At 41.3% G+C, this 25,933-nt stretch overlaps 1 protein-coding gene across 3 annotated transcripts in view; it reads right to left on the reverse strand.

Annotated features, from left to right (window-relative positions):
- The window catches only part of Hecw2 (HECT, C2 and WW domain containing E3 ubiquitin protein ligase 2), a 374,703-nt gene that overhangs the window by 131,476 nt on the left and 217,294 nt on the right, over nt 1-25,933 (reverse strand). For all 3 annotated transcript variants that reach the window (XM_032901106.1, XM_032901104.1, XM_032901105.1), the window contains exons 3-4: nt 10,753-10,860; nt 1,588-1,682 (exon numbers count right to left, since the gene is read on the reverse strand). In XM_032901106.1, coding sequence (XP_032756997.1) covers nt 1,588-1,682; nt 10,753-10,860 — 203 coding nt within the window. The remainder of the gene's footprint in view (nt 1-1,587; nt 1,683-10,752; nt 10,861-25,933) is intronic.

Raw genomic sequence — 25,933 nt, forward strand, 5'->3', positions numbered from 1 at the left:
AGAAACATCTTTACTCTTTTAGGTATGTAACATTAACAATATTAATTTTTCGTTTTACCGTATTAATGACAAAGTCAAATCCAGTGTTATATAGATATGGCAGATTTTGTAAGTCAACAATTGTTAACCATTTTGTGACCTACAAAGTCTTATGTAGTAGTGTGTGCTATTATTTCTATATTCTGCACTAGGTTTATTATACTAGAGAAAACTCAAATATAATCCTAACCAGAGACCGTGGACATTTTTCTTACATTGTTCCTCATGTGTGGAATTTTTTTTCCTTTTTTCTCTTCACCCAAGTAGCTTCTATTCATCACCTGGGATGTCCTTCATTCAGAACTTTCTGGTCATGACAGATTTCACTACACATGCTCTCACAGCACCATTCCACTCTGCCTCATACACTGATAACTTGCACCAGCGATCTGACTGATGCCACTTCCACATCTCAGTACAGCAGTGACAGCTACCCCCTCCCCCTTCTTAGCATCCGAGTACCAGCAGGAGGCTCAGCACATAGAGGACACACCCACCAGAAACATCTCTGAATAGAGTAAAATGAAATGATTGCTTCAGAGGCACCAGCCCTATCAAGACAGCACATGGCAGGGCTGGACAATCTCAAAATGTCATCTGCAGAGAATGCTTTCTGAATTGGGGTAATTTAACCTAACCCCACCTGTCTGTTTCCAAAAAGATCAACATCCCTATAAATGCACACACACACACACACACACACACACACACACACGCAGAGAGAGAGAGAGAGAGAGAGAGAGAGAGAGAGAGATACACACACACAGTGAAGATTCTATGACATAGAAGTCAATTTTTTTCTAGACTTTTATAAGCTTATTTTCACTAGTGACAAAAGCTTCAAGGATTTACACATTAGAGCCCAAGAATCTTTCTAAACCATGAGTCAATTATGAGAACTATTGATTTTTAAAGTTGATCTAACACGAGAGACAAGTCAGAAAACTGTAAAAGCAACCCCTAGGAGACTGACATTTCTCTTAGAAATAGAGAGTTTTCTTTCAAAGTAAATAATTATGCTTTTTCAACGTGGGCTTGACGAAGAAGTTGGCTCCCACTGAGCGGCCATGTTTTACCCAACAGTAGACTCTCACACAGCACTTTGTGAGGGATCTGAACTCAGACCTCTGAGGAAAGCACCCAGATAACTCCCATCGTGCCCTCTCTTTGGGTGAAAACTCCTTGAGGTGCCTGGCAGGCAGAGTCACTATGCCTTCCCTAGGTGTCGTTTCCATTTTACTCACTGAATTCCTGCAAATCCACCTGAGACGCAGTATCACAATTTCCTTCATGACAGAACACGGTGACTCACAGTGATCCCTGGAATTGCAGTTGGCCCACAGGGCCGCTCTGTAACAAGTGTTTTCCCACTGATTGGTATTACAGATGCAATTATGGCAGCCTTGTTACACATTTCCTTTCCAAAAACGGTGACCATACTGTTGTGTATTTCCTTGTCATCATCCCTTATGTGACCCTGACGAGGTAGCCCAGGCAAAAGAACCCTTTGCAGGGCTCAGGAGGAAGCCATCAAGGAGGAGAACTCACCATCACAGCCGGGTTCTTCACAGTAATACAGGGGGTTGTGGCTCGCAGGGCTCCGCTAATGCCATGGTAGTATTTGAAACAGATTTTGATCTCCGCTGCAAAGCAATGGGAGAAAACAGCTCATTTCACTGAGGAGATACCGCATCCCTCTCAGGCAAACCTTCTATATATGACTCCTTTGCCGACCAGCAGCCACCAATTTTTTACCAATTCCTGGTGGGTTTTATTTTGATTTTCTCTATTGCCTTCTTTTGTACAGGGACTTAATATGTACGTCACCTAAGCTAGTCTCAAGCTCACTCTGTGTTTCAGGATAGCCATGAACTCTGAATCCTCTCACCTCAGCCACCGAGCCCAGCTTCGATGAAACTTTGTAAGAACATCTCAACTGTATCAGAAAAACAATGCGTGCAGATACTATACTGAATGTACTCTGCAGAGGATAGGTAAGAATGTGGTCCTCCCAGTGCCACCTGCCATGGTGCTCACACTACCAGGCAGTGCCATCCTCCTGTCTGGGTTGTTATCCAATACCCACTTCAGCCTGTCCCGGGTGACAGGTGAGTCACTCAGGTTTTCGGTAAGCCAGCTATGCAAATCAAGACTGTTTTTAACCTCTTCCACGTAGACAGATCTTAGCTACTGCTAGAACTAGAACGAGCAAAGCAGTCTGACGAAGCACAGACAGGGTGGACGCTCTAGGAATCCATGTGACCTTAGACTTCCAAGTGACTTGGATGAATTGATGAATAGGAATCAGATTTGGGGACCTGATGCATAGTGATGAGCACATAGACACTCATATACCTTATAAATTTGATCAGACAATTAAGTTCAAGAAAAGGCAAGGCATATACCGACTGCGGTTTTTAGAAAGCAGTTAGTTTCCCAAAGCATGAAGTGAATGTGTTTCGATATAAACCTAGAGTCAGGGGAATGTCTCTGCTCACTAAGCCTGAAGCACCATTTTCTCCCAGGTGTCCTTTAGATGCAATGGTGCTGGCTGGCAGGGCAGGCCACAGATGGGCAGTTCTGGCCTACAGAGGGAGCGCCTCTCACCTGAGTCACGGAATGGATAAGGTAGGGCTGTTCCACACATTTTCCCAAGTAACTACATTTACCACTGACTTTTCTGAGCATGCCACCTGGCATCTTGTGCAGCATATGACTTGTTCACTTAAAGGGAATGTATAAGGAGAACTTTCTCCTGAGAATTAATATTGCCATACTCCTCCTATCAATGGCCAAATGTTAAACCCAAGGGAAGTTCCATCATAAACTAAAATGTAAAGTTTATCTATCATCTATCTATCTCTCTCTATCTATCTATCTATCTATCTATCTATCTATCTATCTATCTATCTATCTATCTATCATCTATCTATCTACCTATCTACCTATCTATCTATCTATCAGGACATCACACTCTATCTATCATCTATCTATCTGTCTATCTATCATGTACCATCTAGCTATCTATGTATCTATCTATCTTCTATCTATCATCTATCTATCTATCATCTATCTATCTATCTATCATCTATCTATCTATCATCCATCATGTACCATCTATGTGTCTATGAATCTATTATCTAATTATCTATGCATCTTGTATGTATGTATGTATGTATGTATGTATGTATGTATGTATGCATGCATGTGTCTATGTATCTGTCTAATTTTTGTTGTTGTTTTTGTGTTTTGAGACAAGGGTTCTCTGTGTAACAGAGCCCTAGCTGTCCTAGAACTCACTTTGCAGACCAAGCAGGACTTGAACTCACAAAGATCAACCTGCCTGTGCCTCCTGAGTGCTAGGATTAAAGGCGTGTACCACCATGATAACACCAAGTCCTTTTATATATATTCATTACCACCACTAATCAAAAGATGTTACTGTGCACTAACCAATATGCATGCTCGCCACTGTGCCAGAGAGACCAAGAAACTCCAGGAGTGACGTCTAGCCTAGCAGGCATTTTACAGTTTAACTGCTGAGATGACAAGGAATAAGCACCAGGAGGAACATAGGGACCAGGGAAGAGGTTAGTGAGAGCACAGTGGAGCCTCAGGACAAGGTCTAAGGATGAGGCTCAAGACTGAGGAGCAGCGAGGAGGCAGAAATTAGTACAGGGTTTGTAGAACCTCAAGTCTGCTTGAGAACCTCTGTTGCTCTCTGCCTCACTCGGAACACTCCTGCAAATGGTTTTCCTGAACACTCACACCAGTTTGGAAATGTTTTTTAAATCCTCAGATATAAGCAAAGCCACCCCCTCCACTTGCTTTCTTCTGTGGCAATACTCTGAAAAAGCAAGCCTAAGTCACACACCAAGGGCTATCAGAGCAGAGCAAAGCTCAGTGGCCTTTGTGAGGAGTTGTATGGGCATGAGCTCATCTGCACTCCAATCCAAATACCGGAGAGCTGGCAGTCCGTGTGTCTGCCTGTAGCAGTACTCATAAATCAGTAAACATGGTGTGCTTTGGTAAGACATCTTCCATCCACTCTTAGGTTAGAGGGTGCTGCCTGCACATCTCGAAGATTTTAGCAACTAGGTAGCAGACCAAGAAAACACCACTGATTATTTTAATGGGAGGATGTTGACCGTAGCAGCTTTGCCAACTGATCCATTTGGGTTATTACTTCCCGCTACAACAGCAACAAGGACAATAACAACACAATCATCACCTACACAATGATTTAGAGTTCACACAATTCCATGATAAATTTATCTTGAACTGTACAAAAGTGGATTTTGTGGAGCTGATCACAAAGACCCTTCAGAGCTGTAGTGAAGAAGTAGAGAGCTGAGGGGTTTAAATCAATCATCCAGGACAAACCATACACAGAAGCAAGTCATCAGGAGAAGGGCAGCGTCCCAGACAGAATGGGGGCGGTATTTGTACTTAGATAGGAGCTTATTGCTTCCCTTCATCTGGATACCAGTAACAACTTCTGCCCTTTAAAACACAGCACCTGTGGTGAGTGGCCTTGTTTCCGCCTTCAGATATTATTAAGTGCTTTAGGGGGACATTCACATCTTTTAAAAAAACAGGACCGAGAGTAAGATTTCAGTTAATGTATTTGAACCCCTTCATGGTGGGAAGAGGGAATTGAAAGATTGTTCACAGGGCAGAAACGGAAGCCTGGTGCTCAGGTGGATGCTCCAACATGTCCTCTCTAACTGTAAGTGGAGTGTCATATAACAACAACATTGTAGAGAAACGTATGCAGGGGCAGCGAGAAGACTGAGTGTCCAACTGAGGAAGAGTCCAGGGCCATGAGGCCAGTCTCACTCAGCAGCAAGACACAACAAGGACAGAGGAGCAAGGGGTGTCCCATCTTCCTTAAGTGCCTTCCTTACAACCTGGTGTGGCAGGCAATCCACCCTCTTACCGCCTTCAACCCACAAGGAAACAAAACAAAAGAATCTCCAGTCTGAAAAACAAGAGTATTTTGTCCAAAGTATGCGCTTAACATGTGTTAACTCAGAGAGCAGCAGGGCAGGGAAAGATGGGGCTTCCTGCATTGACCCATTGGGTCTGCGTGGGTTGCGGCCAACCTAGCCCCAAGAGGAAGGAGGATGTGGTCCGATGACTTCTTCCTTTCTGAGGTCTCTTCTGATCCCTGAAGCTAACCATGAATTACAGAATTATGTCCCATTTCTCTTAACAATGTGTGGGAGAGTTTGCTTAGGCAATTACAGCAAAGATTTAAAGTCTTCTATTTGAATGTTGACAGGGCAGACATGTCTCTTTATCATGAAACTTTGAATCCTCTAATGCTCATAAATACAGATAAAAGATTTCTCTAAGGCAATAGCACATCACTGTACCCCCACAACAGAGGGGCAGGCTGAGTGTTGGGGAGCAGAGGGAGGAGGAGACGGAATTTCAGACACCATTTAGGAACCTAACGTGTTCCTTAGAAAAGGGACTTCTCTATATCATATTTCAGCGCAATTATGTTATCATCTGTTTTAAAAAATACAGACTTCTAGATCAATACAGGAATAAGATATTTCTAGATAAAGAATGTGAAATTAGTCACCAGTTCCCTTCACAGGAAGGACACTTGTCATTGGCATGATGCCAGAAACAGTTACTTCTACTTTTGAATATTTTAAAAATTATGTTCTTTTCATAAATTATCTATTCAAAATTTATCTTCTATAAGCGATCAACTCGGCCGTATCAACCCTGGATACATATGATGATACTGTAAACTTTCTCTGAGAAAAGATTCTATGGCCTACCCCCACAAGCCAGGGGTTTTCCTCAAAGCCTGAGATCTACCCATCACCTTATACAATGGCATGATTGCTTAGTCAGTCCTTCACAGACAGTTGTCATTTAGGAATGTGAATTATCCCATGGTCGTGTAAGTTAGATACCCAATTTAACCGTAAAGGTTGGTGAAATAGGAATGTCCTTCTTTCTTTCATGATTTCTACTTCACTAAAACAAAGTGAATTAGAGATGGGGGGCTGGTGCTCAGACGGCAGCTACATGCCACCTGTAACTGGAAGAGAAGACGCCATGTAAGTTCACTTACTCTACTCCACAGATTTTACCGTTGTCCTGTGTGCTGTCAAGGAAAGGTCCTATTTGTTGCCATATTATTCAGAGGATACAAGTGGAGGAAGGTCTCATTTTAATCTTTACACTTCTGAAGACATTTACCCACAGTCCCAGCATCATGCTCACTTGTCATTTGCAAGTTATTGAAAGTTGTCCGTGGGTCTGGGCAGTGGGAAAGCCTTCCTTGGTCAAGGAAGCATAACAATCATGAAAACAAACGATGGGAAATCTCACTGTGGATATGGAAGAAGTCTGATGGGCTGAGAGACCTGGCTGAACCCAACACATGGCACATGAAGAATGACCCTGGAAAGTACTAAGTCTCTAGGAGCAAGAACACACTCTGTGCCAGCGAAAAGGGACTAAAAATGATGGCATTAGGATAGAGGCCCTGAAAAACGGGAGGCTGAGGTCACCCATCTCTCCCAGTAAAAATACCACATGCATATTTTTCAAGGTACTAAGTTAGCCCACCTCTCCCTAGTGGTATGACTGCCTTGCTCACTACTTGCATTGCTAATGTTGCCTCTAAGGGCTGAGACATAAAATTCTAAAAATATATAAAATGCCTGAAAATATCAGGGTTTTGTTTTTGACTTAACAATCACAAAGCAATTCAGCCATCAAAGTGCACAATTTCTAGATTCAGTCATTGATCCAGGATTAGTAAGTACCTAAAATCGTACCTCAAAGTTGGTGATGAATAAATGTTTCACAATGATGGGGAAAATGAATAGATGTATAAAAAAAGAAAAAAGGCAAAAAATTTCATCTAAGCATGAATGAATAAAAGAAGAACTATAGTTTATGAAAGACTACATAGAACAATATCAACATCTTGGCACACAGGACAACTGTTGAAACCCCTTAAACTCCAACACTGGAGAGTACATACTGCAAAGATGACCACTTAATTGCTGCAAGGAACTCACTGGAGGCAATACGCTCACTTGATAGCTGGATGACAGCCTTTAGAGCAACCCCACCTTTTTGGCTTTTGTGTGTGTGGATGTGGTGTATGATGTTCTATGAGTCTCTATACAAGTTCTAAAGCCAGAGGTCCAGTGCCAACTTTATTTTCTGAGATAGTGTCTCTTACTGAAACTGGCGCTTATTGATCAGGCTTCAACTGTCAACCAGTGAACTCTGGGGATTGTCTGTGTCTGACACCCCTCCCTCCACCCAGTGTTGGGGTTACATACAAGCACTATAGCACCTCATACTTTATGTAGGTAATAGGGATTCAAGCTTGACTACTCTTGCTTGTGCAGCAAGTCTTGAAATACTGAACTGTGTCCCCAGCCCTTGTTTTTCCTTCAAAGCCATTCAAGTAAGGCTATAATAGGATAAGCCTGGGATGTCTGCACCCTCTGATGGTTTAGCTAAACAACCTGAAGCATCTTAGGTTCTGACTTAAACAGATCATTGTTCAAAGAGTCCTATCTTGCTTGGGCTTCTAATAAGTCAATGATAAAAGATTTTCTTTCTTAAGATAAAAGAAAAAGTTTGAATATTGTATCAGAGGTTGACAATATCCTGAATTTTAGAAGAAGCTGTAAGGCTTTCTGCCATTAGCTCCAAAGATTTGAGTAAGATTACATTATGCTGCAAAGATATTTTTCACTTCTCTTTTTACCATCCACACCCATTGTATATATATTATAGCTCCCAGTTTAGCATTTTTATGGGATTCATGAGTATGTGAACGAGTGTATCTAAACCTGTTTCTTGTGCTTCTTGGGCTTTTTTCCTTCTGTTTGTTTTGTCCTATTCCGATGTGTTAGCTTTTGGTTTATCATATAATATAATTTTAAAAATTATTATCCCATAGAAGCCTGTTTGCTTTCTAATAAGAGACAGAAAGGGGTGGACCTGGATTGGAGAGGAGGTGGGGAGGAGATTGCAGGATTGGAGGGAGGGGAAACCATAATCAAGATACATTGTGTTAGGAGAAGAAAAATCTCCAGATTGTCCAGAGTCAGACACTGGTTCAAGATGACATTAAAAGGAAGCTTGGAGAGAGAGACTCAACTTTGATCAGTGTTTTACACTTGGAGGATCAGAATTCACCTTGGTGGTAGCATCTTTCTGGCTCTTCTGGAACCATGACCCACTGTTCTAGTCTTTAACTTACACTATTTTTCTCAGCCCTTAAACACACTGAAGAGCTTTGGTTCTATAATCCTGCTTGCAGTGCTCACAGATATATGCATGAAAAAAGATGAAGAAAAGGGAGAAAAACCGACTCCAGCTCATTCTCCAATGCAGTTTCGATCTTCACAGCAGAATGAGGCATGAAGACACATCCCCAAGACAAACATTTGCTATGCTGCATGTTATGATAGCCTCAACAGTCAGGAACTGTGAACCTCTGACAGGAAGTGCAATAGTCTGAACAGGCTTTTGCTTTTCCTTATACATACTTCAGATTACAGCACTGCGTGACTACATTTGCTTTATACTGGAGGTCTGTGCCTTCGGTGACTGTGCAAGCACCACGTTAGCATTCAGGCGCTAATAGGAAAGCGGTTTTACCTTTCTCTGGCATTCAGTTGGCAGCATATATTACCTAGTCTATCTTCTAAACCCTGCTGTCCTTCTAAAGAAAGAGTCTTATTAGAAGTCAGACCAGCTAACTTTCATGGCAGTTCCTGACTTACATTATTTGCTTGCCTTATAGTGCTCTCAGATCAGTGTCCCAGGCCTTTAGATTCCCCTGTGTTTCTGTCACAAGATGGGTCAACACTGTACTTGAAAACTGGGGAAACAAACTTCTCTGAAGGATAGGCTGCATACCCCACGTTGGACGGCCAACATAGATGAACTGAACAATATCTTTGGAGGTTCCTTGTTTCATAATATCGTGCTGTGGCTTTTCCTTTTTAAAAAAATTTTAACATACATTTAAATTTTTTTATTTATATATTTATCCTTCTCTCTCCCTATCCTACAGGTCCTTTGCATATGAATATAGGCTTCTAGTTCAGTTTATTTTATGGGAATGTGTGCTTTCTATGCTTTTTCTTGGGCTCTTTTTCTTTCTGTTTGTATCGACGCATTCTGATATGTTGGCTTTTGTTTTATTGTGTTATATTATATTAAGTATACAAATTATTATTATAGCTTAGAAGCCCCATTTATTTTCTAATGTGAGAAAAAAGGATCCCTCAGACTGCAAGGGGAGGTGAGGAGGAGCTGGCAGGAGTAGAGTGTGTGGAAGTCATAATCAGAATATGTTATGTGAGAAAAAAAGTACTTTAATCAAAGGGGGGGTGGAGAGAGAGAAAGAGAGAGAGAGAGAGAGAAACTACCTTCATATATGATTTTCTTCCTTCTGTTATGATAAAATTTCACAGTTATCAGCTTGAAACATGGAATTTAGGCCAGTGTGAATCTGGGCACCAAAGCCATTACCCACCATATTTGACTACACAATAAACTATCTCCTAACCTCGTTGAGGTCACAGCTTTGATCCTTGTGTTGACCATGCTTGAACAGACAATATTACCCAAATGCTGGACTACGAAACAGAGCAGAGGCAGGGTTAGAAGAGGTTCTTAGACACTGACTTAATAGGAAGGACTATGGAAGAGACTACCCGAGACCTTTAATGCTGACAAAGGTCCCAGATGCTGACTGCCTAAAGCAACTTTAATATTACACAAGTTTTAGAGTTTACTGAATGCGTTTGAAGTAAGCTCCCATCTGATCAACTTGTACTTTATGTTTTGTCTTGATAAGTCCTTTTATTTCTAGTATTCATAGAATCTCTTACATAGAAATTTTAATTCTTAAGAGCTCAACATTATGGAAAAATTTCAGAAGCCTATGTTTTTTATATGTTAAAGAAATAAAACTTCTGAAGATTTTCAAATTAAGCAGGACAGACTAATAAACTAGTAAATCAGCCATGTGCTTTTATTATATTCATCTGCCCTCTTTCCACTCCGTAAAATACACTCAGAATTCCGTGCACTCAGGAATATTAGTATGGATATAAATATACACACTCTGTCACATTTTACCCAACAGAAACAGCGGAGGCATCTCTAATGAACTATGTGCTCTGTAAGTGTCTGCGTTACAAACACAGCACAGGGTGGATGGGGTGATGGTTGATCTCTCTGCATCCAATTTCTGATTGTTTGTATTTGACCTTAATGGCAGTCTGCCACAGACTATCTCATCCACACTTTGTTGATCTACATATAAAAGGTAACCTTCTGCTGGTAAGGAATGACGTATGTCCAAAGCAAACAGAATTCCAAAGTTAATCATAACATTGAACTCTCCTTTCTGATTCCTAAAATGAATACTAGTAACAGTTGTATATAATCTCCAATGAACATTTTCTAAACAATATATTTTCTATATGGGGCTTCATGATATAAATATATGAGCCCCAAACTTATAGGTTCAACACGTGTACATTACTTGGTCTCATACTGTGTCATACTCATATGGTTCTATAGATTCACACTCATGTATGCTACTCCATCTCATACTGTATCATGCTCATATGGTTCTACAGATTCACACACATGTATGCTACTCAGTCTCATAATGTATCACGCTCATTGATTACTTACGTTCCATGAAGTAGGGCCCGGGCTCAATCCGCCATACAATTTGTCCTTTTTGGGTTCCAGTCACGCCCCTGTTTTTAGAATCCCAGAAGTTGGCTGGAGAATTCTCGTCTGGTAAAAACCAATGAGACACTTTTAGTTTAATTACAACCTGCCTTCTCTTAGCTCAGATCAACATAAGTTCTAAAATAAGCATAAAAATAAGCAGACCGTCAGTGAACACTGTTTCTGACGACGACCTCCTAGCACATTATCACCCTACATTTCTGCATTTGCATCTATTTGGGGAAACCAGAGGTCTAACAGGGAAGATGATGGTACCTGTGGGTCTGGCCAGGGTGTTGCCAAAATATAATATTGCAACGCACCAAGGGTCGATTTACTGCAGCTTCAGTGATGGGCTAATTTGTAAGAAAGAAGCTGAGGTAAACTTCCATCTATAAAATCGTTATCAAAAGTTGGAAAAGAGCTAAGCTGAGAGAATTCAATCGAAGCCAAAAGACTCATAGTCAGGAAGCTGAGCCAGGGAACAGCATGGCTTTGTGGGAAAGGGCTAAGCTGCACTAACCAGTTCCTCGTGTCTTCCAGGCCAACTGCTTGCAAAGGCCAAAGGCAACAGAGCCAGAGCTGAGGTAAGAACAGTAAGAGACAGTGTTTCAACTTTGCTACAGGAGAAAGATAGGCGTGAGAGTGGCCCAGAGAACAGGCTAGCGGACAGCACTTCCCAGGGTTTCCTCACAGGAACTGCAATCCTTCCATGATGCTTAGGACACAGGGATGCTCCGCTGCTTCAGGCTCTGCCCTGCCATGCTGGAGGCCAAAGGGAGTCATAGTCCAGAACCAGTCCACGTTGTACCAGCTTAAGACCTTTTCTTATTGATTGAAAAGCGTATGATAACTCTGGCTTTTCAGTTCACATATGCTGCTTCCCCCCACTATGATCAAAAACTAGAAATATACCTCTAAGAGTTGGGAAAAAAAAACCCAAGCAGGATAAAGTAAAACCTCCAATAAAGAAGGGAAGATGGAGAAATGGTTCAAAGCACAACAAAATAGTCCTAAGTAGAAAAAAGTCCTCTTCTGAACTTGAAAGAAATAGAAAATTGGTCAAAGTTGAAGGCTCAGGAAGTTGGCGACTGTCTATGCTGGGCTGTCATTCAGGCTCCTAGAAGTCAGAATATTCTGGGTGGGCTAATCTCTTCATGTCATTTATCGCATTATAAGTCAATTAATCTTTACTATGGAAGGCCAAGAAAGGGCAGAGTTCCTAACAACTGGAAGGCATGTACCAGCTGTGATAGCACCGTCTCTCCTGCATCAACAGACAACCTACTCCATCACAGAATGTGACCAAGATGCCTACCTAGAATGCAGTCATGCAGTCACTACACATGAACTAAAGTATACTAAGGTATACTGTGGTACATGGGGCAGACTGTATGTTGCCTGGTCACTGAACTTCTTTGCCAGCATAATTCTAAGTTTGTTCAAGGCAACAGTTGTGCCTGGTTAAAAATACTCAGTTTTCACTATCCTTTATAGCTAAAGGAAGCCACATGTGGCTGGTTCTGGCCAGGAAAATTTATATAGTGGGACCTTTAGGTAAGCTGGGAATTTTCTGGTTTAACATGGGTGGTGATGGGCTCACAACCCTCTGCTTGTTCCTCTGCAGGTCTCTTTAATGAGAGCCACATCGTAAGGGAGAAGAGCAAGGAACCAGAAGCAGCCGTGACAGTTTGCTGAGTTCTGAAACCATCTGTATTTTGGCATCCTGCTACCTAACAACTAGTAAACCCCATTTGGCTAAGAAACTGTGGTTATGTTTTTTTTTTTTTTTTTCGAGCTGGGGACCGAACCCAGGGCCTGGCGCTGCCCTAGGCAAGCGCTCTACCACTGAGCTAAATCCCCCAACCCCAACTGTGGTTATGTTTATCAACTGCAGATGAGCATTATTCCTGGTGGTTACATATTCCATAAGACCATAAGTAATTTAGACTCATTATTCCTGACATGCCCAGGAGTCATAGGCTTATATCAGTGCTCTAGATTAAACAGCAAGGGTAGTTATTTCACAACTTTATTTTGAACAATCAGAGCTGCTTAGATGTGGAGAGAAATCCTCATATTCTTGCAAACAATTTTACTTGAACATTTTCTCCCTTGGAAAACACACAGGAACAGGGAGTAGAGAATGTCTGCATGCACAAAATGTTTCTTTAAAATAATAATAAAAGTAGTCAGCAGCTGAGAGTGGTCGCACATCCTGTAATCCCAGCACATGAGAAGCAGAGGCAAGAGGAAATAAATTTCAGGTTAGCCTGGGCTATGGGATGGTCCTGTTTTAAAAGAACAGCAACAACAAAACAACATAACAAGATAAGTTGCAAAGCACACTGGAAATTTCCTATAAGTGCTTTGGCCATTGCCCTTGACCCCAGGAAGGTAGGCACAGCATCAACTTTGCTGAAATTAAAAGTGTCAGCATCACTCTGACTACAAGGTGTCCATGAGGAGGTTGTGTTTATGCAGAAAGGTCTGTATTTTTGGTCTCACTTTTCTTCTTTCTCTTCTCAAACAACTAATTAAACTAAATTGAGCACATGTGATCGCACACAACACTGGAAAAGGAGCTTCCTGAGGGGCAGAGAGTGGGTGATCGGGAATGAAATGAAGAGACATATTCTAAGGAGGCAGGTACAGAGAACCAGTGTGGGCAACTCTTGACCCAGTCACATTCACTGCAAGGTAGAAATACCAGTCTCAGGACTAGGGAGGAGGGACAATAATCTAGAGGTATTCAATTCAGCCACCAGGTCACATGGAGGAGAAATCATATTATCTCTGACTTTAATGGTTCATAGTCAATATAGACAACACCATTTGGAGGGTACTAAATACATGAAAATGCACATCATCTTTCTCTGTTAGGGGAATGGAAATTAAGAGTATATTGAGAGTCCATCTCTCTCCAGTCAAATGACTGTTATCATAAAAAAATACAACAAATGATAGTGAGGACATGGGGAGAGGGGAGTTGATAGAAATGTAAATAATGACAACTAGTATAGAAATTAGTATGGAGAGTTCCTAAAAAGAGAATTACCATATGATCTAGTTATACAATTTCTGGACATATACTCACAAGACTAAGGTTTAGCTTCCATAAGTATACCCATGTGTTCATGTTAAGCACAGTACCATTCATGGTAGCCAAGTTATAACATCAACCTAGGTGTCCATCAACAGATGACTGAACTTTAAAATTGTGGTAGAGCGCCCTCCACAAGAGGCCCATCTCACTTCTGGTCTGCACCTCTGCCTGGAAGATTGGCATGTGTGAGCCCCTCTCAACATCCCACAGTGTGCAGGTCTCCCAGGAGATCTGCAGCAACCAGGGACACAGGAGACAGGTTCCAGGCCAGTTAACACCAGAGATAACCAGATAGCAAGAGGCAAGTGCAAGACCATAAGCAACAGAAGCCAGTATACTTTGGCACCATCAGAACCCAGTTCTCCCACCACAACAAACACTGAATACCCCAACACACTTGAAAAGCATGACCTAGAAGTTGACCTAAAATTCCACCTCATGAAGATAATAATAGAGACCTTTAAGGAAACTATAAATAACTCACTTAAAGAAATACAAGAAAGCACACTTAAACAGGTAAAAGCCCTTAAAGAGGAAACAAATAAATCCCTTAAAGAAATACAGGGAAACACAATCAAACAGATGAAGGATCTTAACAAAGCAGTCCAAGACCTGAAAATGAAAGTAGAAATCACAAATGGAGGTAACCCTGGAAAGAGAAAACCTAGGAAAAAGATCAAGATATTTCAGATGCAAGCATCACCAATAGAATACAAGAGACAGAAGAGAGAATCTCAGGTGTAGAAAATACCATAGAAGATTGACACAACAGTCAAGGAAAATAGAAAATATAAGAAGCTCCTAACTCAAAACATCCAGGAAATCCAAGACACAATGAAAAGACCAGACCTAAGAATAACAGAAACAGAAGAAAGCAAAGATTACCAACTTAAAGGACCAGAAAACATCTTCAACAAAATCATAGGAGGAAACTTCCCCAACCTAAAGACAGAGATGACCACAAATTTACAAAAAGCCTATAGAATACCAAATAATTTGGATGAGAAAAGAAAATCCTCCTGCCATATATTAATCAAAACACCAAATGCCTAGAACAACAACATCAAAAAAGAATATTAAAAGCTGTAAGGGGAAAAGACCAAGTAACATATAAAGGCAGACATATAAAATTCAATCAACATAGATGGAGAAACCAAAATATTCCAGGACAAAACGAAATTTAAACAATATATATCTACTAATCAAGCTCTACAGAGGATTCTAGAAGGAAAACTCCACACAAGGAAGGTGTCTACACCAAAGAAAAAAGAAACTAATCATCTCATAACAAACCCAAAAGGAGAGACTCACACACACATAATACCACCTCTAATGACAAACATGACAGGAACTAACAATTACCTGTCTTTAATATCTCTCAATATCAAAAGACTCAATTCCCTGGTAAAAAGACATAAGCTAAGAGATACACAACCAGAATGCAGTATTTTGCTGCATACAAGAAACACACCTCAATGACAAAGACAGATATTACCTCAGAGTAAAAGGTTGGAAAACATTTTCCAATTAAACAGTCCCAAGAACAAATGGTAGTTGCCATTCTAATACCCAATAAAGTAGACTTTTAACCAAAAGTTATCAAAAAAGATGGAGAAGAACATTACACATCCATTAAAGGAAAAATCCACCAAGATGAACTCTCAATTCTGAACATATATGCCTCAAGTGCAAGGGCACCCACATTTGTAAAAGAAACGTTACTGAAGCCATAGATAAACCCCTAGCCAAACTAACTAAAGGGAACAGAGACAGTATCCAAATTAACAAAATCAGAAATGAAAAGGGAGACATAACAACAGAATCAATAATCATCAGATCTTACTACAAAAGCCTATATACTCAATGCAACTGGAAAATCTAGACAAAATGGATGATTTTCTAGACAGATACTATGTACCAAAATTAAATGAAGAGCAGGTAAAGTATCTAAATAGGTCCATATTACCTAAGGATAAGTCATTAAAAACCTCCCCCCCCCAAAAAAAAATAAAAAGCCCAGGGCCAGATGACTTTAGTGCAGAATTCTATCAGACCTTCAAAGAAGAGCTAATACCAACACTCCTTAAAGTATTCCATATAATAGAAATAGAAGGAACACTACCTAATTCATTCTATGAAGCCACAATTACTCTGATACTTAAACCACACAATGACCCAACAAAGAAAAAGAACTTCAGATCAATTTTCCTTATATCGATGTAAAAATAATCAATAAAATTCTCACAAACCCAATCCAAGAACACAACAAAATCATCATTCACCACAATCAAGTGGCCTTTATCCCAGGGAGGCAAGGTTGGTTCAATATGCAAAAATCCATTAACATAATCCACTATGTAAACAAATTCAAAGAAAAAAAATCACATGATCATTTCATTAGATGCTGAAAAAGCATTGACAAAATACAACACCCCATCATGTACTGGAGTTTTCAGGAATTCAAGGCCCATACCTAAACATAGTAAAAACAATATACAGCAAACCAACAGCCAATATAAAATTAAATGGAAAGATACTTGAAGCAATTCTACTAAAATTAGGGACAAGACAAGGATGCCCACTCTCCCTATATCCATTCAATATAGTAACTACTTAAAGTTCTAGCTAGAGCAATAAGACAACAGAAGGAGATCAAGGGGATATAAATTGGAAAAGAAGTAAAGGTATCAGTCTTTAAGGATAATATGATAGTATATATAAGCAACCCCCAAAATAATACCAGAGAGTTTCTACAAATTCAAACAAATTCAGCAAAGTGGCTGGATATAAAATTAACTCAAACAAATCAGTAGCCTTCCTTTATACAAATGACAAATGGGCTGAGAAAGAAAATAGGGAAACAACACCCTTTACAATAGTCACAAATAATATAAAATATCATGGTGTCACTCTAACCAAACAAGTGAAAGTTCTGTATGACAAGAACTTCAAGTCTCTGAAGAAAGAAATCAAAGAAGACCTCAGAAAATGGAGAGATCTCTCACGTTCATGGATTGGAAGAGTTATCATTGTAAAAATGGCCACCCTACCAAAGGCAATTTACAGATTCAATGCAATCCCCATAAAAATTCCAACACAATTGTTCACAGGGTTGGAAATAGCAATTCTCAATTTCATATGGAAAAACAAAACAAAACAAAAAAAACAAACAAGAAAAACCCCACCCAGGATAGTGAAAACAATTCTTCTTAACAGTAAAGGAATTTTGGGGGGAATCATCATCCCTGATCTGAAGCTGCCATACAGGGCAATAGTGATGAAAACTGCATGGAATTGGTACAGAGACAGACAGGTTGATCAATGGAATAGATTTGAAAACCCAGACATAAACTTATGGACATTTGATCTTTGACAACAGAGTCAAAAACATACAATGGACAAAAGAAAGCATCTTCAATAAATGGTGCTGATCTAACTGGCAGTCTGCATGTAGTAAAATGAAAATAGATCCATATTTATCACCTTGCACAAAGATCAAGTCCAAGTGGATCAAGGACCTCAATATAAAACCAGAGATACTGAATCAAATAGAAAGTGGGAAAGAGTTTTGAATTCATTGGCACAGAGGGAAATTTCCTGAACAGAACTCCATTGGCTCAGACTCTAAGATCAATATAAATAGGACCTCATGAAATGGAAAAGCTTCTGTAAGGCAAAAGGCACAGTCAATAGAACAAATCAGCAGCCTCCAAATTGGGAAAAAAAATCTTCACTAATCCCACATCTGATAGAGGGCTAATATCCCAAATACATAAGGAACTCAAGAAGCTAACCTCCAAAAAACCAAATAACCCAATTAAAAATGCATTTTAGAGCTAAGGAGAGAATTCACAATGGAGGAATCTCCAATTGCCGAGAAGCACTTAAAGAAATGTTCAAACTCTGTAGTCATCAGGGAAATTAAATGCAAATTAAAATGACCCTGAGATTCTGAGATTCCACCTTAGATTGATCAGAATGGCTAAGATCAAAAACTCAGGTGACAGCAGATGCTGGCAAGGATGTGGAGAAATCCATTACTGGTGGGATTGTAAACTGGTACAACCACTCTGGAAATCAATCTGGCTGTTCCTCAGAAAATTGGAAATAGACCCAGCTATACCACTCTTGGGCATGTACACAAAAGATGCCCCACTATACCTCAGAGACACGTGCTCTATGTTCATAGCAGCCTTATTTGTGATGTCCAGGAGCTGGAAACAACCCAGTTGTCCCTCAAAGGAAGAACGGATAAAGAAATTTGGTTCATTTACACAATGGAATACCATTCAATTACTAAGTCTTGCAAGCAATGTATGGAACTAGAAAATATTATCCTGATGATGTAACCCAGACCCAAAAGGAATTAGTGGTATGTACTCACTAATAAGTAAATATTAGCCAAGAAGTAAAAAATACCTAGTATACAACCCACTGAAGTTAAGAAGGTTAACAAGCAGAAAGTCCCAAGTGAGAATGCTTCAATTCTCACTTCAAAGGGTGAGGAAAATAATCACAGGAGGCAGAGGGAGAGAGGGACATGGGTTGAGAGAGGAGGGTGAGAGGAAAGGGGGGACAGGATCAGGTTTGGGTGGGAGACAGGAGAAAAGCCCAGAGGGCCAGCAGAATGAATGGACATAAGCAGCCTCAGGGGTGGGGAAGTGGGGGGACACTCTAGAAAGTACCAGAGACCTGGGAGTTGAGAGACTCTCAGAATTCAGTGGGCGTGACCTTGGATGAAATGCCCAACAGTGGGGAGAGGGAACTTGAAGAGTCCACCTCCAGTAGAAAGACAGGGCCTCAAGTGAAGGGATGGGATCATCAACCCACAGTAAAAATTTCTGACCTAGAATTGTTCCTGTCTAAAAGAACTATAGGGACAAAAAATGGAGAAGAGACTAAGGGAAATGGTCTAGTAATCAGCTCAACTTGGGATCCAGCTCATGTGTATGCACTATGGCCTGTCACTATTACTGGTGCTATGGTGTACTTACAGACAGGAGCCTAGCATGGCTGTCCTCTGAGAGGCCCAACCAGCTGATGACTGAGACAGAGGCAGATAGAACCATTGAACTGAAGTTGGGGATCCCAATGGTTGAATTAGGTGAGGGATGATGGAGCTGAAGAGGAGGGTGACCACATACAAAGACCAGCAGTCTCGACTAACCCATACCCCTGCGAGGTCCCAGAGACTGGGACATCAAACAAGGAGCATACATGAGCTTGTCCTAGGCCCCTGACACATACATATCAGAGAACTGCTTGGTCTGACCTCAATGGGAGAAGACATGTCTAATCCTCGAGGGGAAGGGTTGATTAGGGGGAGTAACCTCTCAGAGACAAGGGGAGGAGTAATGGAATGAGGATCTGTAGAAGGGGGTAATGGGATGGAGCAATGGATAGATATAAATATAAATATAAATATAATAATAATAATAATAATAATAATAATAATGATCAACTCAGTAGAGATGCACAATGGGGTTTTATTTGGCCACAGAGAAGAATGGAATTGTGTTGTTTACAGGGAAGCATCTTGCTAAGCAAAATAAGACAGGCTTACAAAAAATGGCCTCATGTTTTTTCCTCATATATGGAACATGGGTGGGAAGGAAGCATGGAAACAAAGGAGACTATTGGGGATGTGGAGGAAAGGTTGACCCCTTAAATCCCAATGCCTAACAGCATACATGAGTATTCAGGCTCAAAAGAATACAGATATCCCATATAGGATGAGGTAGAGAGCAGAAGGTTGACAGTGAGGGGCTATTTCTTGGGGTTATCCCTCACCATAGTTTTGTAAGTAGGAGATACTCATACTGTTAATACTGTGGTTATTATAGACTGACATTTTCCCTAAAAATTACATTTCTCATAACCCATTCCTTTTTATTTATATCATTATCATCATCATCATCATCATCATCACCATCATCATCATCACCATCATTTTGGGTTTCTGAGACAGGGTTTCTCTGTGTAGCCTTGGCTATCCTGGAACTGTCTTTGTAGATTAAGCTGGTCTTGAACTCAGAGATTCGCCTGCCTCTGCCTCCCCAGTGCTGGGACTGTACTATTTAGGCACAAGAGAATGTCCTTTCCCCTTTCCCTGCCTCTCTCTAGAGCACCTTAAATAAGCCATCCCTAGCAGCCTCAGTCACTAACAGTCAATACAAATGTTATGTCTGAACTTGCAGCTTCAGACGTAACCAATGCTTCCTTCTACCCCACACACTGCCTCCCTGTTCTGGAGCTTTAAGAGTGAGCGGCTGGGATTAAAGACGTGATACCAGGCCTGGATTTTTATCTATTTAGCTTTCATTTTTCAGTGAAGGTGGTCTTCTTAAATCCATAGCCTCCTGCATACCAAGAATATTCAGTCACTGAAGTCTACACCCAGACCAATCAGTTATTCTTAACAAACACAAATCCCCTGCTATTTGGGAGCAGCACAACTGTAAAGTCCCTAAAATAAGACCAGTTTAGGAACAAGATTTCAAATAATTTTCATTCTCAAAATATGGTGAAAACCTAAAATAAGAGAGCGATAGGCATACAAATTATTGAGAAAAAATTAATTTCTTCTATACATAAGCTTTGGATTTATAGAAAAACCTACAATAAATTCTCTTTTTACCAAAATGACATGTAGGATATATTACCAGGCATATTAAACATATCAAAATATATTTTGGATTTTGAAATGTTTCTATATCTACATGAATATCTCTCCCCCTCCCAAGATTTGAGAGATAAAGTAAGAACAAACAGGCAAAACTTCTTCAAAGAACCCAGTATAATGCTAACCAACCAAGGGCAGTCTTTAAAAATAGACAAAAAAATGTATATAGAAAGATGCTAGTAACCATCTGCATCAGCCAAAAGCCATGCCTACAACTTTCCCTTTGCTTCAAAGTAATTCTATCTCCTCTCTATTTTTTAAAAAAAAAGAAAGAGATATAAATAAGCATATGATGATTTTCAATTTCCTCTTGAACACAAATTGAAAACAACTGTGCTTCCACCCTGGACGGTGGACCACAAGGGCCAGCCTTAGGTGAGGCTGCATTCATGAACTGGACAGTCAATCTGGTATTTGAGATTTGAATGAAAATTGTTGTTCTAATTCTGGGCAAGGCACACACTTCCAACAGAGACTGGAGAGATTTAGAGCATATTGTAGAGGGTTACCGGAATCTCACCCCAACACTCCAGACTCTGACTATAATGCAGCTCTAAAGCATACTGCAGGGGTGAGGGGAGGTCCTCACCACTACATTTACCAAAGAGATCATCAACTTCATTAGGCTGTTTGAAAAATCACCATCGAACTTCCTCGTGAATTAGAAAACTAGCATTTTTAAAAACATGGTTGCCCTTGTTACATCAAAACCCTCTCTAGATGGAAAAAAAAAGAATGTGTCAGGCATGATTGGATACAGCAGTAGTCCCACTGAAACTGCACACACTAGTACTAGTAAGGGTAGCCGTAGAGCTCCTTGTATCTTGTAAGGACAGTTTGGATGCCAGAATAATCTTCTGAGAAAAATAAACTGGTAAGAAAGGACAATGGTATATCATAAAACAAAACAGTAACAGAAATGGGGGGGTGGAGGGAGGGAGAAGAATAATTAGTAAGAGCTCATCAGAAGTAATAAAAAATGCATGGTGTTAGCATAAAAACAGACAGGTTTGATCAATGGAATAGAATCGAAGACCCAGAAATAAACCCCCACACTTGTGGACACTTGCTATTTGACAAAGAAGCCAAAACTGTACAATGGAAAAACGAAAGCATCTTCAACAAATGATGCAGGGCTAACTGGATGCCTGCATGTAGAAGAATGAGAATGCAATTAGGTCCATATTTATTTCCCTGCACACAACTCAAGTCCACATGGATCCTAGACATCAACATAAAACCAGATATACTAAATCTAATAGGAGAGAAAGCGGGGAATAGCCTTGAACTCATTGGCACAGGGGACAACTTCCTGAACAGCATACTAATGGCTCTAAGACCAACACTTGATACATGGAACTTCATGAAACTGAAAAGCTTTGGCAAGGCTAAGGACACTGTCAATAGGACAGCATGACAATCTATAAAATGGGAAAAGATCTTCATCAACTCTACATTTGACAGAGGTCTAATATCCAAAATATATAAAGAACTCAAGAAAGACATCAACAAACCAAATAAACCAATTTATAAGTGGGGTACAGAGTTAAACAGAGAATTCTTTTTTTATTAACTTGAGTATTTCTTATATACATTTCGAAAGTGTTATTTCCTTTGGTTTCAGGCAAACATCCCCCTCCCCTCCCTTCTTTATGGGTGTTCCCCTCCCATCCTCCCCCTTGCCGCCCTCCCCCAACAATCTAGTTCACTGGGGGTTCAGTCTTAGCAGGACCCAGGCTTCCTTCCACTGGTGCTCTTACTAGGATATTCATTGCCTATGAGGTCAGAGCAGGGTCAGTCCATGTATAGTCTTTAGGTAGTGGCTTAGTCCCTGGAAGCTCTGGTTGCTTGGCATTGTTGTACATATGGGGGTCTCGAGCCCCTTCAAGCTCTTCCAGTTCTTTCTCTGATTCCTTCAACAGGGGTCCTATTCTCAATTCAGTGGTTTGCTGCTGGCATACGCCTCTGTATTTGCTGTATTCTGGCTGTGTCTCTCGGGAGAGATCTACATCCGGCTCCTGTCGGTTTGCACTTCTTTGCTTCATCCATCTTGTCTAATTGGATGGCTTAAACAGAGAATTCTTAACAGAGGAATTTTGAGTGGCCTAGAAACACTTAAAGAAATGTTCAATATCCTTAGTCGTCAGGGAAATGCAAATCAAAACAACTCTGAGATTCCACCTTACACCACCAGTCAGAATGGCTAAGATCAAAAACTCAAAGGACAACACATGCTGATGAGGATGTGGAGCAAGGGAAACACACCTCTCCTGCTGATGGCATTGCAAACTTGTTCAACCACTTTGGAAATCAATTTGATGGTTTCTCGGAAGATGGGGAATAGTTCTACCTCAAGATCCAGCTATACCACTCCTGGGCATATAACCAAAAGACACCCCATTTTATCACAGGGACACTTGTTCAACTATGTTCATAGCAGCTTTATTCTTAATAGCCAGAAACCAGAAATAGCCTAGATGTCCCTCAACTGAAGAATATGTAAAGAAAATGTGGTTCATTTACACAATGAATGCTATTCAGTTATTAAAAACAAAGATACCAAGAAGAACAATAATATTAACCAATGTTTCTATATCTACATGAATATCTCTCCCAAGACCCCCAAGAGCTCCCAGGGACTAAACCACCATCCCAAGAATTCATGGATGGACCTATGATTCCAGCTGCATATGTAGCAGACAATGGCCTTCTAGGGCATCAATGGGAGGAGAGGCCCTTGGTCCCCTCAAGGCTCGATGCCCCAGTATAGGGGAATGTCAGGGCAGGGTGGTGGGAAGGAGTAGGTGGATGGGTTGGGGAACACCCTCATAGAAGTAGGAGGAGATAGCGGGTATCTGGAAGGGAAACCGAGAAAGGGGATAACATCTGAAATGTAAATTTTAAAAATTCAATAAAAGAAAAAAAAATAAAAATAAACTAAAAAAAGTCATGAAATTTACAGGATAGAACTTGAGAATATCATCCTAAGTGAGGTAATGCAGACCCAGAAAGACATGTATGGTATGTACTCACTTATAAGTAGACATTAGCCATGAAGTACAGGATAACCATGCTACATTCTACAAAGAAACTGGGTAATAAGGAGGGCCCAAGGGAGGATGTGTGAATTTCACTCCGAAGGGCAAACAAAACAGTCATCAGAGGTGGATGGAGAGAGGAAACTGGATGGGAGAGGGGGTGAGAAGGAATATGGAGACGTTGATCAGGTGTAGAGAGTGAGGGTAGGGTGGGAGAGGGCTGAGAATGAAAACAAAAATTGGTTGGAGGGCATGTCTGGGGCCAGCTGGAGAGCTGGGATTGGGGAGGCTACAGGAAGTCTATGGGGGTGACCCTACCTGAGATTTCTATCAGTAGGTGGTATGAAGACTGAAGTGGCTACCTCCTGTAGCCAGGCAGGACTTCCAGTGGAAGGAGTTGGGTATTAACGCACCCACAAAACATTCAATCCAAAATTTGTCCTGCTTACAAGATGTGCAGGGATAAAGATGGGGCAGAGCCTGAGGTATCAGTCAACCAATGACTGACTCGACCTGAGATCTATCCCATGGGAGAGAGAAAACCTCTGACACTATTAATGATACTCTGCTCTGTTTGCAGACAGGAACCTAGCACAACTGTCTCCTGGAAACTTCATCCAGCAGTGGATGGAAACGGATGCAGAGATCCACAGCCAAACATCAGGCAGAGCTCAGGGAGTCTTGTGGAAGAGCAGGGGGTAGGATTGAGAGAGCCAGAAGGGTCGAGAACACCACAAGGAGACACACGCAGTCAACTAACCTAGGCCTCTGGAGTTTCACAGAGATTGAACCACCAACCAAAGATGAAAACAAGGGCAGGACCTAGCCCCCCGTCCCACGTTTGTAGCAGAAGTGCAGCTTGGTTTCTGTGTGGGTCCCCTAACAATTGGAGCAGGAGCTGTCTCTGACTCTGTTGCCTGCTTTCGGATCATCTTCCCCTACCTGAACTGCCTGGTTGAGCCTCCATGGGAGAGGAATCGCTTAGTCCTGCTAGGACTAATGTCCCAGGGTGGGGTGATACAGAGGGAGAGGGCATAGTCAGGGGAGGGGTTTGCAAGGGTGGGGCTGGGAGGAGAGGAAGGTGGGCTGCAATTGGGATGTAATGTGAATAAAAACATAAATTATGAGAAAATCAAAAAAGAAGAGTTCATGAGGAGACTTCAAGTTGTGGGCTGGGGGACATCTGTGCAGTAAAAGGACTGTGGAGGGGCTAGAGGGGCAGCTCAGTGATTGAGAGCACTTCTGAAGGACCTGGGTTTGATTCCCAGCACCAACATGACAACTCGTAACTGCCTAACTACAGTACCAGCTGGTCTAACTGTTCTGGTGTTCTCAGGGACCAGGCATGTACACTTGGCACATATGCACATGTAGGCAAAATACACATCCATATACATAAAATAAAAATAAATTAATTCAGTCATCATCATCATCACCACCACTACCACCACCATCACCACCACCACCATCACTACCACCATCAAGGCTGACTGATGGAGAGCAACGCTTATTGTTCAGGATGGGCTTTCTGGAAGGACAGAACAGAATGCGTGCCCCTCCCCCTTCACTTCTAGTGCCACCTGGTCTGGAGGTGATGGTTCATTGCTATTTCCTGTACAGAACATCCTACATAATTGAAGGAAGCACATGAAGAAAATGAAGCACTTCAGTAGATCCATGCTGGGGAACAGAGCCAAGCCCTAACCACTGCCAGCCAGAACCTACACAATTCCAAACATTCGGGGCAGAGGCAAGAACTGCCAAGCAACTTCCTATATAAAATCTGCATCTTCAACTAGTCCATCGAATGATCGCTTTGACAAGGGAGGATATCACTGACAAATCAGCGTGAAGATACATCTGGACTCTTTAGCAAACACATACCAGGAATTTCAGTTGTAGCTGAGAATGTAAGCTAATGGAAAGCAGGTGAGCAGTGGCTCACATAAGCATCAGTTTCAAGCACAGACGCAACATGGATGTGTTCAGCAGTGTCGTGGTTCGAATATGCTTGGCCTAGGAAGTGGCTCTATTTAGAGGTGTGGCCCTGTTGGAGTAGGTGTGGCCTTGTTGGAGTGGGTGTGGCCTTGTTGGAGTGGGTGTGGCCTTGTTGGAGTGGATGTGGCCTTGTTGGAGTAGGTGTGTCATTATAGGTATGGGCTTTAAGACTCTTAAACTGCCTAGAAGCTAGTCTTCTCCTAGCAGCCTTCCGATGAAGATGCAGAACTCTCATCTCCTCCTGCACCATGCCTGCCTGGATGCTGCCATGCTCCCACCTTGATGATACTGGACTGAACCTCTGAACCTGTAAGC

Source organism: Rattus rattus, chromosome 4 (genome assembly GCF_011064425.1).
Source record: "Rattus rattus isolate New Zealand chromosome 4, Rrattus_CSIRO_v1, whole genome shotgun sequence".
Lineage (NCBI taxonomy): Eukaryota > Metazoa > Chordata > Mammalia > Rodentia > Muridae > Rattus > Rattus rattus.